At 33.7% G+C, this 20,292-nt stretch overlaps 1 protein-coding gene and 1 pseudogene across 2 annotated transcripts in view; both read right to left on the reverse strand.

The window, feature by feature from the left end:
• Positions 1–20,292, reverse strand: part of STXBP5L (syntaxin binding protein 5L) — a 388,157-nt gene that overhangs the window by 226,777 nt on the left and 141,088 nt on the right. For both annotated transcript variants that reach the window (XM_047100036.1, XM_047100035.1), the window contains exons 5-6: positions 14,882–15,016; positions 8,169–8,232 (exon numbers count right to left, since the gene is read on the reverse strand). In XM_047100036.1, coding sequence (XP_046955992.1) covers positions 8,169–8,232; positions 14,882–15,016 — 199 coding nt within the window. The remainder of the gene's footprint in view (positions 1–8,168; positions 8,233–14,881; positions 15,017–20,292) is intronic.
• Positions 6,159–6,256, reverse strand: LOC124527403 (uncharacterized; annotated as a pseudogene).

Genomic DNA, 20,292 nt, shown 5'->3' on the forward strand with positions numbered 1-20,292 from the left:
TAACATCAGTAATGTGTTCCTTCTTTCACCTCACCACAAAGCCTCTGTGGAAAATTGTCCCTTCCAGGGGCGCCTGGGTGGCGCAGTTGGTTAAGCGTCCGACTTCAGCCAGGTCACGATCTCGCGGTCCGTGAGTTCGAGCCCCGCGTCAGGCTCTGGGCTGATGGCTCAGAGCCTGGAGCCTGTTTCCGATTCTGTGTCTCCCTCTCTCTCTCTGCCCCTCCCCCGTTCATGCTCTGTCTCTCTCTGTCCCAAAAATAAATAAACGTTGAAAAAAAAAATTAAAAAAAAAAATTGTCCCTTCCAGGTTGAATTTATCCCAGAAATGTAAATGTTTTTAATTAGAAAATCTATTAATATTTCAACAAATTAACAATTTAAGGAATACTCATCTTGTAGTATAAGTACATGATAAAATCTATTAATATTTCAACAAATTAACAATTTAAGGAATACTCATCTTGTAGTATAAGTACATGATAGCTTTCTTTTTTTTGTAATATAAGTGTCTGACATTAAACTTTTGATTGCTGAGGCATTCACTTCAGACATCCATCTTGAAGAAACACATTGCAAGCTACATGACTAAATAAAGAGCCAGGATACCCCACCCATGAAGTTCCCCTTTTTTAGAAAGCTCTGGTTGACACAGATAAACTGACAATTTGATTGACAGCTTACTTTTCCTTTCCCACACTTAAATTCCCACTCTTCTGTTTTATTTCACAAATAAAGTGAACATGTGAAACCCTAGGCATTCCATCCTCAATAAAATCAGAACCCCAGGTACATGCACTCTCTCTTTCTCTACCTATGACTTCACTGAATGGCCCCAACCATGTTGTGTACCCTCTAGGACTCATGAACAATAATCTTGTTTTTCAAAGTTCCCTGATGATTGTTGTTGAGGGGTATCTTGACCATTAAAAAAACCCACAAGGGCTGGTCTAGCCACAACACTGGCTCTGAAAAAGGAAATGTTGATGAGAGCTGGTTCAGGTCCAGCTAGTGTCCCCAGGTATTTCTAGATCCTATATAGCATCCTTATCAATAGACTGAGATTAGCACAAAACATATCTCAATGCGTGTAGAAACGCATCCAAAAAATTCAACACTGTTTATAATTTAAAACTCTTTGAATATTGGAAATAGGTGAACTTCATAAAAGCAATCAACCAAAAACCTGTAGCAAACATCTTAATTTTGAAATCTTGGAAGATATTTCTTTTGCAGTTGGAAACAAAAGAAAGTTCCCATTAAAGCCACTTATATTCACCTCCACTGGGTTCCTATCCAACAAAACAAATATGTATATAAAAATATATAAATATTAGAAAGGAAGAAACAAAATTTGTCTATGTTTGCTATGCTTTTATACATAGCATATTCCAGGTAATCTAAGGACAGCCATTAAAAACAAAACATTAGGTGACACAATGAACACAAAATAACAAAATCAATATTTTATGCACTAAAATGACTTAAAATTGATTTTTAAAAAAATTAATTCACAGAAGCAATAAAATCTATAAAGTACTTAGAATTAATCTAACAAAAGATATACATATGAATTTTGTGGAAAAAGTTATAAAGCTATATAGAAAAAAAGAAGGCTAAAGGAAACACTATGTTTATAGTTGGAACATTCATATCTTAAAGAAGTAAATTTTTTCTAATCGGTATGTTCAAATTACAAACAAAATCCCAGGAGACATTTACATACAGTTTTAGAAACTGATTCTGCAGTGTATATAGTACAATAAATGTTCAGAAAAAGCCAAGATAGAGAAGGAAGAGGTGGAGGACCTCCCAGATAACAAGATGTTTTGTAAAGGTATTATTACTAATAAAATGTAGTAATAGTACACTAATAAATAAATATATCAATGCAACAGAGGAAAAGTCCAGAAAAAAGATCCATTCAAGCATGGGAATTTCATATGTGAGTGATATGTCCTTATAAATTAGTAACTAAATTAACTATTCAATAAATGAATTATTTATCTGTAAAAACAGACATATCCCTTATTTCAAACCAATATAAAATAAATTATATTTAAGTTAAAATCTAATCGTGAAATGGAAAGCCTTAAAACTGATCTTCTGTTTTAAAACAAGGATGATATTTTCCCACAGGAAGAAATGATTTACTGAATAAGATACAAAATGCAAGAAACAAATGAAAAGACTGATAAAATTCAATACATTAAAATAAGAAAAAACCTCTATGTGTCAAAAGGCTGTTGATGGAAGAACTAATGTACAAGAAGTCAAACAATTTGGGGGCACCTGGGTGGCTCAGTTGGTTAAGCATCTCACTCTTGATTTCAGCTCTGGTCATGAAATCGCAGTTTGCAGGATTGAGTCCTGTAGCAGGTTCTGCACTGACAAATGGAGAGATTCTCTCTCCCTCTCTCTCTCTGCCCCTCCCCTGCTTGCACATGCAGTCATTCGTGCTCTTTCTCTCAAAATAGACAAGCTTTTAAAAAAAGTCAAATGATTTATTCAAGATTTCAAACATGTAGTATTCTGACATTAATACTAATTTATTTCTCATCCCTTTTAATTTTTAATTACTTAACACACATTATATTCATAAAAATATGAACAAAGGGGACTATCAATACCTTTGATCACTTTCCCCAGTTCCAATCTCCAGTATCCTCCCCAGATTTGTACATATACTTTCAGGCCTTTTTTCTTGGGTATTTGAATATATAATAAAAACACAAATGCATTATTCAAGTGGCCTTATACTGCACTTATTGTTCTTCAACTTTTATTTTCAAAACATGGATTAAAGAACTTTCCATATCAGTACAGCATTCTATAATATGGATATATTGGCATACATTTATTCCATTTTCTATTAATTGAACTTTATTCTGTTTTCAGTATTTTGGCCCTTGGTAATATAAATAGGATAGACCTCTGAAATGAATTTTCTAAGTCATAATGAATACATGTTTTAAATGGTGAGAATGCCAGATTGCCCATATTGGTATATATACCTACTAGTGCTGTATTTAGGTGTCCATTATTCATTATTAATATTTTCCATTACCTGATATTATTTTTAATTTTTAATATTTTGCCAGTCTGATGTAGAAAAAATGGGATATTGCATTTCCCTAGTACTTATAAGTGAGGATATTTCCTTCTCACAGCAGCCAAACTCTGTTCTTTAGAGGTAAGAGGCAACACATTTTCAACTCTTATAACTGCCTTTTCTAGTAAACTTACTCTCATATTTCTAAATATATTTATATTTCAATTTCTTGATATATTAATTACACATATTGATTTCCTATTATGAAAGATGAGGATATGGTACAAGTTTTTTATATATTTTGCATGTTCATTATTTGCCTACTATATGTAGCAAATATCTCCCTCTTTATTGCCTCTTATCATGATTGTCTTGTTATGGTATATTCCTTAAAGCTTTTAGGTTTTATGTCTTTCCTAAGGATGTCTCTACTTTACAGTAACAACTCATTTCCTATAGTTTCTTCTAAAACTTTCTGAGTTGTGATTTTAATGTTTATATATTTTCTCCATCTGGAATTTACTTCTGTGAATGGAGTAAGGTAGAGAGACATTACTTTTTTTTTTTTCAAAATGGACATCCAATTGTCCATCACCATTTATTCAATAGTTTTTTATGTCCTAAAACATCTTCTCTAAAATATCCAAAAATTACCCCAAAAGTCTGAACCATTTCTGGAATACCCATTTACATGTATTGGTCTTTTTGTATCCCTTGTACCAATATCACAATGTATTGTATTACTCTTTAACAATAGCCAAATTATGGAAAGAACCCAAATGTCCACCGACTGATGAATGGCTAAAGAAGATGTGGTATGTATGTGTGTGTGTGGGGGGGGGGATATTTTCCATTACCTGATATTATTTTTAATTTTTAATATTTTGCCATCTGATGTGGAAAAAATGGGATATTCCATTTCCCTAGTACTTAAGTGAGGATATTTCCTTCTCACAGCAGCCAAGCACTGTTCTTTAGAGGTAAGAGGCAACACCCTATGATGCCAAGTGGGATATTCCTCAGCCATAAAGAAGAATGAAATCTTGCCATTTGTAATAACACAGGTTGGAGCTAGAAAGTATTATGCTAAGCAATATAAGTCAAAGAAAGACAAATACCATATGATTTCAGTCATATGTGGAATTTAAGAAACAAAACAGATGTACATAGGGGGATTAAAAAAAAGAGAGGCAAACCAGAAAACAGATTTAACTATAGAGAACAAACTGAAGGTTACTGGAAGGGGAGGTGGCGGTGGGGGATGAGTTAAATGGATGATGGGCATTAAGGAGGGCACTTGCTGTGATGAGCACTGGGACTTGTATGTAAGTGATGAATCACTAAATTCTATACCTGAAACTAATATTTTTTCTAGTCCATTAAACTTTATTTTTTTCATTTTCTTAAGTTTATCTATTTTCATTATTTTTTATATGTAATTTATTGTCAAACTGGTTTCCATACAACACCCAGTGCTCATCCCAACAGGTGCCTTCCTCAGTGCCCATCAACCACTTTCCCCTCTCCCCCACTCCCCATCAACCCTCAGTTTGTTCTCAGTATTTAAGAGTCTCTTATGGTTTCCCTCCCTCCCTCCCTGTAACTTCCCCCCCCCTTTCCCTTCTCCCTGGTCTTCTGTTAAGTTTCTCAGGATCCACATATGAGTGAAAACATATGGTATCTGTCTTTCTCTGTATGACTTATTTCACTTAGCATAACACTCTCCAGTTCCATCCATATTGCTACAAATGGCCAGATTTCATTCTTTCTCATTGCCAAGTAGTATTCCATTGTGTATATAAACCACATCTTCTTTATCCATTCATCAGCTGATGGACATTTAGGCTCTTTCCATAATTTGACTATTGTTGAAAGTGCTGCTATAAACAATGGGGTACAAGTGCCCCTATGCATCAGCACTCCTGTATCCGTTGGGTAAATTCCTAGCAGTGCTATTACTGGTCATAGGGGAGATCTATTTTTAATTTTTTGAGGAACCTCCACACTGTTTTCCAGAGTGCCTGCACCAGTTTGCATTCCCACCAACAGTGCAAGAGGGTTCCTGTTTCTCCACATCCTCTCCAACATCTATAGTCTCCTGATTTGTTCTTTTTAGCCACTCTGACCAGTATGGTATCTGACCAGTGGTATCTCAGTATGTGAAACTAATATTAAAATGTTTGTTAACTAACCAGAATTTAAATAAAAACTTGAAGCAAAAATTTAAAAAATATTTTAAATATTTTCCTTTTTTAAAATTTATAGTTACTAATTTTATTTTTCTTCTTAACTGAAGTATAATATATAGTGTTATATTAGTTTCAGGTGTACAATACAATGATTCAACAATTCTGTTCTTCCATTTATCTATTTTACCCTTCTCCCCAACCACCTCCCCTCTGGCAACCATGGGTTTGTCTCTATATGTAAGAGTCTGGTTTTTTTTTGCTTGTCTTTTTTTCTCATTGTTCATTTGTTTTGTTTCTTAAATTCCACATATGAGTGAAATCATATGGTATTTGTCTTTCTCTTATTTCACTAAGCATCATACCCTCCAGGTCCATCCATATTGTTGCAAATGGCAAGATCTCATTCTTTTTATGGCTGAGTAATATTTTATTGTGTATATATACCACATCTTCTTTACTCATCCATCTATGGATGAACACATGGGTTGCTACCATATGTTTGCCATTGTTAACAATGCTGCATTAAACACAGGGGTGCATATATCTTTTCAAATGAGTGGGGGTGTTGTTGTTGTTGTTGTTGTTGTTGTTTTCTTTGGAAAATATCCAGTACTGTAATTATTAGATCATATGGTATTTCTATTTTTAATTTTTTGAGGAACTTCTATACTGTTTTCCACAGTGGCTGCACCAATTTGCATTCCCAGCAACTGTGTACAAAGCTAGAGGTATCACAATTCCAGAATTCAAGATACACTATAAGACTGTAGCAATCAAAACAGCATGGTACTGGTATAAGAACAGACACATAGATCAATGGAACAGATTAGAGAGCCCAGAAATAAACCCATGCTTATATGGTCAATTAATCTATAATAAAGGAGGCAAGAATATATAATGGAGAAAAGACAGTGTCTTCAACATATGATGCTGGGAAAACTAAGTTGCATGTCATCCTTGCCCAGGGGCCATTCCAATCTTCTCTGTGATTTTAATATATGTGTTGCCAAAGGAGCACAGTGCTTAGAAAACTAGACAGCTACATGCAAAAGAATGAAAATGTACTGCTTTCTTATACTATACACAAAAATAAACTAGAGGCGCCTGGGTGGCGCAGTCAGTTAGGCGTCTGACTTCAGCCAGGTCACGATCACGGTCCAGGAGTTCGAGCCCCGCGTCAGGCTCTGGGCTGATGGCTCAGAGCCTGGAGCCTGTTTCCGATTCTGTGTCTCCCTCTCTCTCTGCCCCTCCCCCGTTCATGCTCTGTCTCTCTCTGTCCCAAAAATAAATAAAACGTTGAAAAAAAAAATTAAAGGGGCGCCTGGGTGGCGCAGTCGGTTAAGCGTCCGACTTCAGCCAGGTCACGATCTCGCGGTCCGTGAGTTCGAGCCCCGCGTCAGGCTCTGGGCTGATGGCTCAGAGCCTGGAGCCTGTTTCCGATTCTGTGTCTCCCTCTCTCTCTGCCCCTCCCCCGTTCATGCTCTGTCTCTCTCTGTCCCAAAAATAAATAAAAACGTGGAAAAAAAATTTAAAAAAAAAAAAAAAGAAAAAAAGAAAATAAAATTAAAAAAAAAATAAACTCAAAAATGGATTAAAGACCTAAATATGAGACCTGAAACCATAAAACTCCTAGAAGAAAAAATGGGTGGTAACTTCTTAGACATCAGCTGTAGAAATATTTTTCCAGATATGTCTCTTCATGCAAGAAAAACAAAAGCAAAATTAAGCTAGTGGGACTACACCAAAATAAAAGGTTTTGCACAGCGAAGGAAACCATTAATAAAACAAAAAGACAACCTACTGAATGGGAAAAGATATTTGCAAATGATATATGCAATAAGGGGTTAATATCCAAAATATATTAAGAACTTATACAACACCAAAAAAACCCCCAAATAATCCAATTAAAAAATGGGCAGAGGCCCTGAATAGACATTTTTCCAAACAAGACATACAGATGACCAACAGACACATGAAAAGATGCACAACATCGCTCATCATCAAGAAAATGCAAATAAAAACCACAATGAGATTGTCACCTTACACTTGTTAGAGTGGCTGAAATAAAAAACAGAAGAAATAACAAGTGTTGGTGAGGATCTGGAGAAAAATACTTTCTTATGAATTTTAGAATAATTTCCTTAAAAATAAGTAAATTCTGATGACACCTGATTGGAATTACAGTGTAATAATGGATCAATTTGAAGAAATCCAATGTTCTTTCTATTACCATCAGGCAACTTGACTTTCAGGCTCAATATTTATTAGACAAATTCACTTTCTATCATTTAAAAATAAACAAAGAAGAAAACCTATACTAACTAATTTATACAGGTGTTTTCTATGGTATTTAGCAAAAAATATATTATTGAAGAAGGAATATTTATGATGAAAGTGATGCTTTAGATCTTTTCATGTTATCAACTTTGTTTCCTCAAAATGAAAATTATGAATAATCAAAATGAATAAGGATTATTTCTATAACCTGAGAAAATTTTCTGTATAATTACCTATTTATAAAATCAAGATTGGCTTATTTATGATTATTTAATATTGGTCATGTATCATTACCAAAACTGAATAGCAGAGGCCTATGATTAATGATATTGATAATCAAATTGTTAAGTTCCAGCACAGAATATTTGAAAATGGAAGTTGTTCCACATGTCCCATACCTTCCTCAAAATTCTAGAATTAAATACCAACTTTAACTCTAGGTGAAAAAAGAGACTTAATTTGGGACCATTATTGTGAACAATTCATTCATTCATTCATTTATTTGCTCATTCATTCATTCAACATATTTTAATTTTAGAAAACACTGAATGCTATGAACTGTGCTACAAGTTAGGTACAAAATAAGAACAAGAAACACCTTCATTCAAGAATGAGGAAAATAAATGCAAGAATAATGGTATTGTAATACTCACTTTCCCTTCATCTCTTGGGCTATCACTTAAATGTACAACTGGACCTGGATGAGTCTTTGTGGATCTGTTAAATTAATTCAAAATAGTAATTAAAAAATAAAAATTAAAACACCTTACCATTAGAGACTGGAACAAAGAAATTATACTAGAATACACTCTTAATAATCTGAGAGTTATTCATTTGAAATTTGGTTGTTTTTCTTGAAGACCATCTTTCTTTCTCCTAGTAACTCTGTTAAAATAGGTGTAATTTTTTTAAAATCAGGTTTAAGAACATAGATCCATATAACAATAGGGTTCTTCATTTCTTTTTTGTTTTAAATGTTTATTTATTTTTGAGAGAGCAAGCACAACCAGGGGAGGGGCAGAGAGAGAAGGGGACAGAGGATCCAAAGCAGGCTTTGTGCTGCAGACAGACCCAATGTGGATCTCAAACTCACAAACCATGAGATCACGACCTGAGCTGAAGTCAGACGCTTAACCGACTGAGCCACCCAGGTACCCTAGGATTCTTTATTTCTATAGCACAAAAATTAAATACTCAAAGGGACAATATTAATAATGAAAGCGATGCTTTAGATATTTTCATGTTATCAACTTTATTTCCTCATTATCAAAGGAAAATTATGAATAATCAAGACGATGCCTTTTCATAAAAGTATGGATTTATGGACTGGGCATTTTTTTGTTTGTTGCCTTATCTGGACCTCCGAAAATTTAAAATTGAACTTTTAGTTACACAAGAAAGAAAACTTACACAGCCATAAGGCTAATGCTGTAAATCCTTGCAACCAAATTGCAAAGTATATAATTGATTTACAATTTCTTTTGACATAAAATCTCTAATTTTGCTCCTAAGAAAAGTTTAGTATCTCCTTTGATTTACAAAGAAACTCTCTCTAGTGATAGCCAGATTACAGAAAACTGACAAACTGAGGAAACATAGTTCACTGGTTATGTCTTACTTATTTGTTATCTAGGGTAAGCAATAACAGGTAACTATGTGTCTAAGTGCATATTGTTAAAAGGACCTATGCTCTGTAAATCTGACTTTAAATTTATTCTACTCTGATATCTAGCATGTTTCTTTTGTGTTCCCTATTTTAACATACTGTTAAATATGATTATGTCATGGTTAAATATAATATGACCTGATATGACCATAGATTTGTTACTGCTCATTTTTCCACATCCTTTCTTCAACAGCCTATTTGTGCCAGACTAATTCTATTATGATTATATTGACATAATTCTAATTTATTTCTTATGCACACATTAAAACCATCAAAGATTCTTCACAAAATAGTAAAGAAGATTAAATTTTAAAAACTTGTTGGAATCAGAGAAAACTGACAAATTAAGTAACTCTAGGTTCCCTAGATACCAACTCCCCACAGTGACTCAGAGGAATAAATACAGATTTATTAGATATTTTGTTACTGGTTTTATCCTAAATCTCATTATCTAAAAATGGAAATAGTAGTACTGACTTTACTGAGTAATTATGAAAATTAGAACATGTATATATATATATATATATATATATATATACACATATATATATATATATATATCACCTAATATAATGGCAAAACATGTTAAGCACTCAATGAACAGTATGCATTATGACTGCTGTAAATCAATGGAATAATTGGGAACCAGAGTTACTATTTGCATTCTAAATGTAGTGTTTTATTAGAGTATAAGTGCCTCTGATAAGGACAATGTCCTTCAATTATCCTTTGGAAATTAATAATATCCAACAAACTACATACCCCTGTCTCTTGGGTTTGATTGGAACAGCAAATAACAAAGTGTACTCTATGATTAACTAGTAAATATATAAGTTATTTCACTTAAAGAGTGTTCCATAGTTAAAAAGTTTGGGAAACCCTGAATCAAACATAGTTACATATTTTTTTCTTCTATAAAACTTCTTAAAGCCACAATTTGCAAGTGAATATTGCAAATCTTTGATATTTTCCAAAAGTGCTGGTTCATAGATCCTTCCTCATTGACCATATTAAGGCAATCACTGAAATATACTTTAAGAAACACTACTAAGGCCACATGCAAGACTCTACCATTTAGACTCTCAAACTCTGTTAAACACTCAAGTTCAGAAAATAATCTAGCATTAAACTTCAGTTGTTTGTATTTACTTTTTCAGACTATAGAAGATATATTATTGGTAGAAAGAAAGAAAGAAAGAAAGAAAGCCAAACTTAGAAAACACTAATAGTCAAAAGAAAAAAAAACTCTCATATTATTTCACTGCCTAAATATAATGACTACTGACATTTTGATATGTTTTTTTCTGACTTTTCCCCTGACATTGTACCTCCAAAAACCATCAAGCATTCCTTGAAAAACTTATAGCCATAAAGCATTGGTGTACTCTAGATTCTGTAAATCCTACAAAAATTACTTTAGGTAGAATTATCAATGACCTTAAAGTCATGTAATATCTATCTAAATAATGCCCAATAATATTTCTAGGTATCCCTATTTATTTATCTTCCTCCCATTCACCATGATAGCTTCTTAATAGTTTCCTTTGTGGACTTTCTTTCTCTTTCTATATCTTAAATATTGATATTCCTTTTCATTCTGCCCTTGTCTGTCATCTATTCCCATGTTATATATGGTCATGAATTCAAGAATGCACAGGAGTCAGGCAAGATTTGCAAATGAATTAAATAGGCTGAATGAGAACTGTGCCAAACTGGATGCACATTATCCACCTACAAAAGGTGGATTGATTATTGACTGCCATGACAACAATACTGAACTAGAATTGTCTCATCATGAATTTTCATGAAAATCTGGAAGTACAACTTTTTTTTTCTACTCTACCAATTTTCAAATATCACAAATAACTCAGATCATACTTAAAACTCTGGTAGCCAAACAAAACATATCTGTGAGTCAGAATTGGTTGAGTGTCTGCTAGTTTGCTACCTGTTTTCTATATACTCTTCATACACAATCTCATCTTTTTTCATGGTTTCAATGACCATAAATTCAGATCTCATTACCTTCAGATCCATATATCCCACTTCATATCATTTTGAATGTCTTACAAACACATACAACTCAACCTACCTAAAATTGAACTCATTATTTTACTCCCAACTTACTCAATCTCCTACTTTATTTCACTAAATGGCACCCTTACCTACACAGTGGCTCAAGCCTAACATCTCTTAATTCTTCTCGTTGTTCTTAGATCCTTCCATAATACCCAAGTCTGGCCTCTTCTATCTTCTATTTATTTAATTATGACAGCTTATCTCCACTCCTAAATCAATCATAATGTTTACCTAGAATACAGTCTTTCTCTCTTTAATCATTTCTTCATATCTGCCTCAGAGTAGTCTTCCTAAATGCATATTTAATCAAGTCAACTCTCTGCATAAAGCCCTTCAAAATCTAGCCCTTGGCCTTAGAAGTCCAAACTTCTCAAACTGCCTTAAAAAGCCTTTCATATTATATCCCCTGATTACTTCTCCTTTGTCATCCTCTCTCCCAGGTATTACAACCAACTAAACTACTTAAAATTCCTGTGCATGGAACAAAAACGCTCTCAAATTCCACCCTTTAAACTTTCTATCCCCTCCTCCTAGAGTACTTCCACCCCTGTCTCCCAATTCTTCACTCAACTGAAATTCTCATCCTGTCAGATAGCAACATAGATGTAACTTCCTTCACAGACACTTCTCTGAGACCCCATGTTAGGTGTCCTTCTTATGGAATTGCCACATTTTATTTCCAATATATTGGAATTGCCTTTTTAATTAATCTCACCTTTATTAGACTAAAAGCCCCAAGAGGACAGTAACTATGTCTTCCCAGTTCATAGTTGTTTCCAGTACAGAGCATATCATAGTGTACAATAAACATATTTGAGTGATTGTTAAACACAAGTTTTACATTTATTATTTAATTCTGAATTTCATGCTCAAATTTTAATCATATGCAGAAAAAAATAGGTTATATATTTTTAACGTTTATTTATTTTTGAGACAGAGAGAGACAGAGCATGAATGGGGGAGGGTCAGAGAGAGGGAGACACAGAATCTGAAACAGGCTCCAGGCTCTGAGCTGTCAGCACAGAGCCCGACGTGGGGCTCGAACTCACGAACTGTGAGATCGTGACCTGAGCCGAAGTCGGACGCTTAACCAACTGAGCCACCCAGGCGCCCCGGTTATATATTTTTAAAAGCCAGGGCTGTTTCACAGAAATATTTATTTTTGTGCTCAAACCTGGAATACATTTTCCCATAGAAATATTTTTACGTCAGTTTAGTTCTATGCTACTATTTTATGGGTCTATAAACATCACTGTTTCTATGGAAAATGTGTTCCAGTTTCCAAATAATTAATACATACATTTTGGGAGCACAAAATATTTATAATTATGGGAATTGACTATAATTACAATTAAGAGGCTTCACTAAAAAAAGAAACAAATTACAAAATAACATTGAATGGAAAGTATTTCAAGTAAGAACTTACCTAGTAATAATTTCACATCTCTTAAAGACAATTCTGCATTTGCTATACTTAGAAAATGTATTGTTAAAACTTGTGTCTAAAATTCTATTACTGAAATGATCTTTTAAATATATTTTTTATTATTGTCCCATACACTTGACACATATTAACAGGAAGTGACATGTATTTTCTAATGTATCTGAAGAGGTAGAGAGCAGTTAAAAGACCGTTCTAGGAGACTGGCAGTTGCCATTTAAAATTATATGTATCACAATGGATATATAATTGCATGGAACACACTTTTGGAAATTTGGTCTATGTAAACCAAGAAACGTTCAAGAGGTAATGTTGTCTACTAATAATTTCTTGAGGATATTTCAGGACATTTTTCAGAGGCATGTACAACTCTATAAAAGATGATATTTCTATAAATGGTAGATTCTATTATGATGCTGTATCACATGTCTAAGATCATACTATGAAAAATAAAAGTGTCTTATTTTATTTAAGTTCCTTCTAATTTTACCCTCCTTTACAGTTTTTAAATTCATCATTAGTCCTGAAATCGTAAAAGTTAGACTATATAAATACATACAGGTAAAGTAGAAATCACTAATGAACTATGAAAAGTATTTGGTAAGTATGTGAATATGGAAACAAAACTGCAAAAGTGATGAAATATTTGATATATTTGGATAATAAACTTCTTAATTAGCATCATTCAACTAAACACAAATGATACATCTATTACTATTTGTACTAATGTTAAATTTGTATAAAAGTTTATAATTCAATCTCTCAAGTTTATTTATGTTTTTATCAATATCCTAAAACAATATTATGAAAGCAAACATTAAGTTCATCCCTATTTACCACTTCTATAGAACTGAGATTATAGTGGGAAAATCTCTCCCAAATAGCTAAAAAAGTAAATAATTTTTGGAAGACATAGTTGACTATAGGATAAACTTTTTTTAAAATACACATATAGAACATCAAAATATATATGAGCAAAATAGCTCATGCCAATTATGAATGAAAGCTGTAAGTCAATAGTAGAGTGTAACTATCAAAGTAACTCTTCAGTAGTGTCATCAATCACTTAGTAACCACTCTGTGGAAAGCACCAAAATAAGCGAAGTATGAAGAAAAAGAAAGGAACAGTGAACAAAGATTCTGCCCTGGAGCAGCTCTTAATCTAATCAGAGATGAAGAATTACCATTGATAAAAGACCCATTAGGACATAATACAAAAGGAATATTATAAGAAGATCATAATTAGTAATAACCTTTCCTATCAAGTAATATACAGGCACATTGAAACATTAAAAATTGGGAATGGTAGATTTATCATAAAGACCAGACTCAAGCTTCATAAAAATAGGCTGTTTTAATCAGAGCTTTGGAGAATTAATTATGTAACTTAGAATATATCTATACAAGAGAGAGAATGAGCCAGCCTCAAGTTAAATATATCTTATTAAGGACCTAATATGCACAGAACATAAACATTTATTAAAAAAAATTTTTTCCTGATTAAGTGACCAGGAGACAGTGACCAGGAAAATTGTCCATGTATGTACCACAAAAAGATAACTTGGAATTCCACAAAGCTTCACATTTGGGGAATTTCACATTTTTACATGTGCATAAACTTAAATATCAATGCCAAAGTCAAAGTGGTAATTACCACTAACCACATATCCAAATGGATGCATATGTCAAAACATGAAAAATATTGATAAATTGATTCTCCTTACAACTCTGAACAATATGTTAGGCAAATGAAGAATAAGCTACCACCAATAAAAAATATGTGAACTGATTATGATTATTTTTACATAAAATGAAATGTGGTCACAATCCACTTGCCATTCCCATTGGAAGCCGCTATACTAAGAATGACAATAAAGAAATGAGATGATTTCCTGTATAACTTTTAGAATGAGTCTTAGCTTATTATCATCAAATTTTACATACATAACCCTTAGTTATTCAGAAACTCTTAAGTATTCAGAAAGGCTAAAATAAGAATATGTTAATACTACAATAATTTTAAGTCTGTACAGTTTCAAATTATTTTAGCTAAACTTTTCACACAAATTAATCATAAATTAGCTATAAATGTTTCAAATAACTCTGTAATTTGACATATATTTTACATAACCATGTGAAATATTTAAGCCAAATAAAGTGATATTCAAATTCAAACTTACAGCTCAATTGCCTTGTTCCACATGATAACATATCCAGAAAGAATGAAAGATTCAATATTTACAATATGTGTATTTCCTCTTTCTGTTCCAACATAGAGCCATTTACTCTGGAAAGGTAGATGACAGTAAGTAATTCTGAAAGAAAGAAAATTACAATTAAAATATCTAAATTTTATATTTGGTCAGCATTATATTTTCCTTATACTTATTAGGTAGCGATAGCTATATAAACAATAAAATTTACTATACACTCAAGTAGCATTTATTTACTAGCAGAGGATATAGGATATATAACAAGAGTACATCATTAAAAATAATTATGATAATAATAACCACTATTTAATAAGTATCTACCATGGACATTAACATATATTGTTTCTAATTCTGAAAAGAGCACTCCAAGACAGATAAATATTTCTATTTTACACAGAGGAAACTGAGGCCAGGAATTTTTATTTTTACTTGCAGAGGACTGACACCTAGTAAGTGCAAAACTGGGATTCAAATATACTCCTATCTGATTGCAAAATTAGCATATTTATACACTGGTCATTTTTCTTCAGTAATATTCACTTCAAATAGAAATTAAGTACATAGGAAACAAATTTCAGTTAGAGAATTTGTAGCTTTGTCTGCTTATAAGGTCAGAGATCTACCATACTATTCCTTTGGGCTTTTTTATTCTGCCTTTTTTATTCTGCCTTTATCTTCACAGTAGGTTTTCTGACCAATTCTGGGAACCTGTTCTATAGCCAACACAACCATGACACCTATAAATAAAATATGGGAATTTACCAGAGCCTTCTATTGACAGTGTATCACTCTTTAGTTTTGCCTATTCAGGCTCCTTAATCACTCTTAAAATGACAAGGGAGGTAAGTTCATAGTTATCCATTGTCAGAACTTATTATTGAATCATAATATTTCCTAGAATTCACTCAGAAAGAGAGCTGGTAAATTGTTAGAAGAACAGGACAGAATTCTGATGCCAGGCAGGCAGACCAATACGGGGGGGAAAAAGGAATGTGAATGGTAAATTCCCCCCAAAATTCTATTTCATACCTCTTTTTTATATAAGACTAAACATCCAGTCTGTTGAATTTATATTCTCAGTCTGGTTCATTGAAGTATTTAACAGCCTACCTCTCTAAATCAAAATGTATTAAAAAGTATTCTGCTAAAAAAAAAAAAAAAAGTATTCTGCTAAAAGCACCTTGCACATTACATCCAAAAATCTAGAAATCCTGCTATCATATATGTACTTACAGTTAATTGGCAATCTAATTGAAGTGTAACCTATGTGATATTGGACAAGTCTGATTAAAACCTAAAGTCTAGAAGTGCTATTGCCAAGGAATATTTAGTAATGTCCCACAGGAAATAATATGGTCATGTTTCTAGGCAATGAAGGATCTATTTCAAATTCAATGTAAATGGAAAAAGGAAACTCATTTTTTTTTAAATTTTTTTTCAACATTTATTTATTTTTGGGACAGAGAGAGACAGAGCATGAACGGGGGAGGGGTAGAGAGAGGAAGACACAGAATCGGAAACAGGCTCCAGGCTCTGAGCCATCAGCCCAGAGCCTGACGCGGGGCTCGAACTCCCGGACCGCGAGATCGTGACCTGGCTGAAGTCGGACGCTTAACCGACTGCGCCACCCAGGCGCCCCAGGAAACTCATTTTAAAGAGGATTTAGATTACCCTTTCTGAATCACAGAGTTGAAAAAAACACTAATTTAATAAAAGTAAACAAAAATTTAGTAGTTCTAGTAGATAAAGAGCAAACTTCAATATGACCTAGTCATTTCCAAGGTTAACAAGAAAAATCTAAAAAGCGCCACGATTCAGTAATGAAGGCTGAAGCAAGAGGCAGAACTCTAGTATAGAGAAACTTTACAAGAATGATGGAATACATGAAAAAGACCCAAACAGGATTAGAACTATTCTTTGAACCAATATTACTTTTCCCCTAATTCTAATTGACAAGAAACTAGACCTTTGATGACAGAAGGGTTTCATCTTATGTCCCATGTCCAACTGATGGGTGGTGGTTAAACAACTGATTTTTTTCACAGGATTCCCAGACTTTATTTGAACCCAACAAAAAAGACTAATGTGATTTATGTGAGATGCTTGACATGGGTGAGGGAGAGGGCATGATTACACTTATGCTGTATATTTGATAACCCTAATAAGTGATTAATCAATACCTTATTGAATTTATTATATTTAATAGTTACACTTTCACTTCTAATGTATTTCCACCACTATAACCCGAAAGATGAAAGATTTTCTGTTATGTAGAACCCTGGAAAAATAATCTTATTCCTATATCCATATTCACTATCATTCTCTCTAGTATATCATCTAAGACATTGTTAGCCTTCCATCCATTTACCTATTAATTCAAATTTCAATAAATAATTCTTTATAAAAAGCACTGGCAGAAGACATGAATAGACACTTTTCCAAAGAAGACATCCAGATGGCCAACAGACACATGAAAAGATGCTCAACGTCACCCCTCATCAGGAAAATACAAATCAAAACCACACTGAGATACCACCTCACACCAGCCAGAGTGGCTAAAATGAAAAAATCAGGAGACTATAGATGCTGAAGAGGATGTGGAGAAATGGGAACCCTCGTGCACTGTTGGTGGGAATACAAATTGGTGCAGCTGCTCTGGAAAACAGTGTGGAGGTTCCTCAAAAAATTAAAAATAGAACTACCCTATGACCCAGCAATAGCATTACTAGTAAGTTATCCAAAGGATACATGGGGCGCCTGGGTGGCGCAGTCGGTTAAGCGTCCGACTTCAGCCAGGTCACGATCTCGCGGTCCGTGAGTTCGAGCCCCGCGTCAGGCTCTGGGCTGATGGCTCAGAGCCTGGAGCCTGTTTCCGATTCTGTATCTCCCTCTCTCTCTGCCCCTCCCCCGTTCATGCTCTGTCTCTCTCTCTGTCCCAAAAATAAATAAACGTTGAAAAACAAATTAAAAAAAAAAAAAAGGATACAGGAGTGCTGATCATAGGGGCACTTATACCCCAATGTTTATAGCAGCACTTTCAACAATAACCAAATTATGGAAAGAGCCTAAATGTCCATCAGCTGATGAATGGATAAAGAAGATGTGGTTTACATATACAATGGAATACTACTTGGCAATGAGAAAGAATGAAATCCTGCCATTTGCAGGAACGTAGATATAACTGGAGGGTATTATTCTAAGTGGTAAGTCAGTCAGAGAAAGTCACATATCATATGTTTTCACTCATATGTGGGTCTTGAGAAACTTAAGAGAAGGGGAAAAAAATAGTTACAAACAGAGAGGGAGGGAGGGAAACCATAAGAGACTCTTAAATACAGAGAACAAACTTAGGGTTGATAGGGGTGGGGGAAAGGGGAAAGTGGGTGATGGGCACTGAGGAAGGCACTTGTTGGGATGAGCACTGGGTGTTGTATGTAAGTGATGAACCACGGGAATCTACCCCAAAAACCAAGAGCACACTTTACACACTGTATGTTAGCCAATTTGACAATAAATTATCTTAAAAAATAAAAGCACTGTCCTTGATTACAACACATCTACTCTTTTTCCTCTCAAAACAATATGCCATTTAATTGGAGAGATAAGACAAGTAGACGAGTAAACAAAAATAAAAGTAAAGTGTGTCTATTGCTATAAAGGATTCAAAGAAGGGAGGAATTAATTCTAGTAAGGGCAATTAAGGAATGCTAAGGTAGAAAACTGCATTTAAATTGGGCCATTATAAAAATAAAAGCAAAAATGAACTATTGGGGCCTCATCAAGATAAAAAGCTTCTGCACTGGAAAGGAAACCATCAACAAAACTAAAAGGCAACCGACAGAATGGGAGAAGATATTTGCAAGTGACATATCGGATAAAGGGTTAGTATCCAAAATCTATAAAGAACTTACCAAACTCAACACCTGAAAAACAAATAATCCAATGAAGAAATGGGCAGAAGACATGAATAGACACTTTTCCAAAGAAGACATCCAAATGGCCAACAAACACATGGAAAGATGCTCAACATCACTCATCATCAGGGAAATACAAATCAAATCCACATTGAGATACCATCTCACACCAGTCAGAGTGGCTAAAATTAACAACTCAGGAAACAACAGATGCTGGCAAGGATGTGGTGAAATGGGAACCCTCTTGCACTGTTGGGGGAATGCAAACTGGTGCAGCCACTCTCAAAATATCAAAATTAGAACTACCCTACAACCCAGCAATAGTACTACTAGGAATTTATCCAAGGGATACATGAGTGCTGATTCATAGAGGCACATATACCCCAATGTTTATAGCAGCACTTTCAACAATAACCAAATTATGGAAAGAGCCTAAATATCCATCAACTGAGGAATGAATAAAGAAGATGTGGTTTATATATACAATGGAATACTACTTGGCAATGAGAAAAAAATGAAATCCTGCCATTTGCCGCAACATGGATGGAATTGGAAGGTATTATGTCAAGTGAAATAAGTCAGTCAGAGAAAGATATCATAAGTTTTCACTCATATTTGGAACTTGAGAAACTTAACAGAAGGCCATGGGGGAAGGAAAGGGGAAAAAATAGTTCCAAACATAGAGGGAGGCAAACCATAAGAGACTGTTAAATACAGAGAACAAACTGAAGGTTGATGGGGGAAGCAGGGAGAGGGGAAAATGGGTGATGGGCATTGAGGAGGGCACTTGTTGGGATGAGCACTGGGTGTTGTATGTAAGCGATGAATCATGGGAATCTACCCCCAAAACCAAGAGCATACTGTATACACTGTATGTTAGCCAACTTGACAATAAATTACATTAAAACGTTTTAAAAATTAAAAAATAAAGATGATGCCAAAATTTGAAAAACTAAACAAACAAATAAATAAATAGGGCCACTATATTAAAAATCTAGTAACTCTATAGTTTGATATATGTGTTACATAATCATAATAAATAAATAAAATCAATGTTTTCAAAGCTTGAAGAATGTACAGACCTTTAAAGTTTTTTGCTTATCTTCACTTTTCACTTACTTTTATAAATTCTTTAACTTATGTATAAAGTAAGATATAAATTCCTGATCCTTATTGCTTTTATATATACATAGAAAAATACAAAATACAAATAAAACTACATCTAGAATTCAAATTAATGACATTAGTTTATGTGACAGATGGATTTTTTTTAGAAGAAATAATTAACCTCACAATATGGATATGTTTGTGACTACACAAGTTGTTTTGATTTGGGATATATTTATTCCATGTTTTTCTTCTACCACTTGTCTATACTTGAACAGTTTTGAACTCTATTCCATAGTACATCATTACATACTTTTATAATCATTTTGCATGAATACATAATACATGTGCATAGTC

The sequence above is a fragment of the Lynx rufus genome, unplaced genomic scaffold, assembly GCF_022079265.1.
Source record: "Lynx rufus isolate CCGP_SWC_20201006 ecotype Redwood Valley unplaced genomic scaffold, mLynRuf1.p SCAF_5, whole genome shotgun sequence".
Classification (NCBI taxonomy): Eukaryota; Metazoa; Chordata; class Mammalia; order Carnivora; family Felidae; genus Lynx; species Lynx rufus.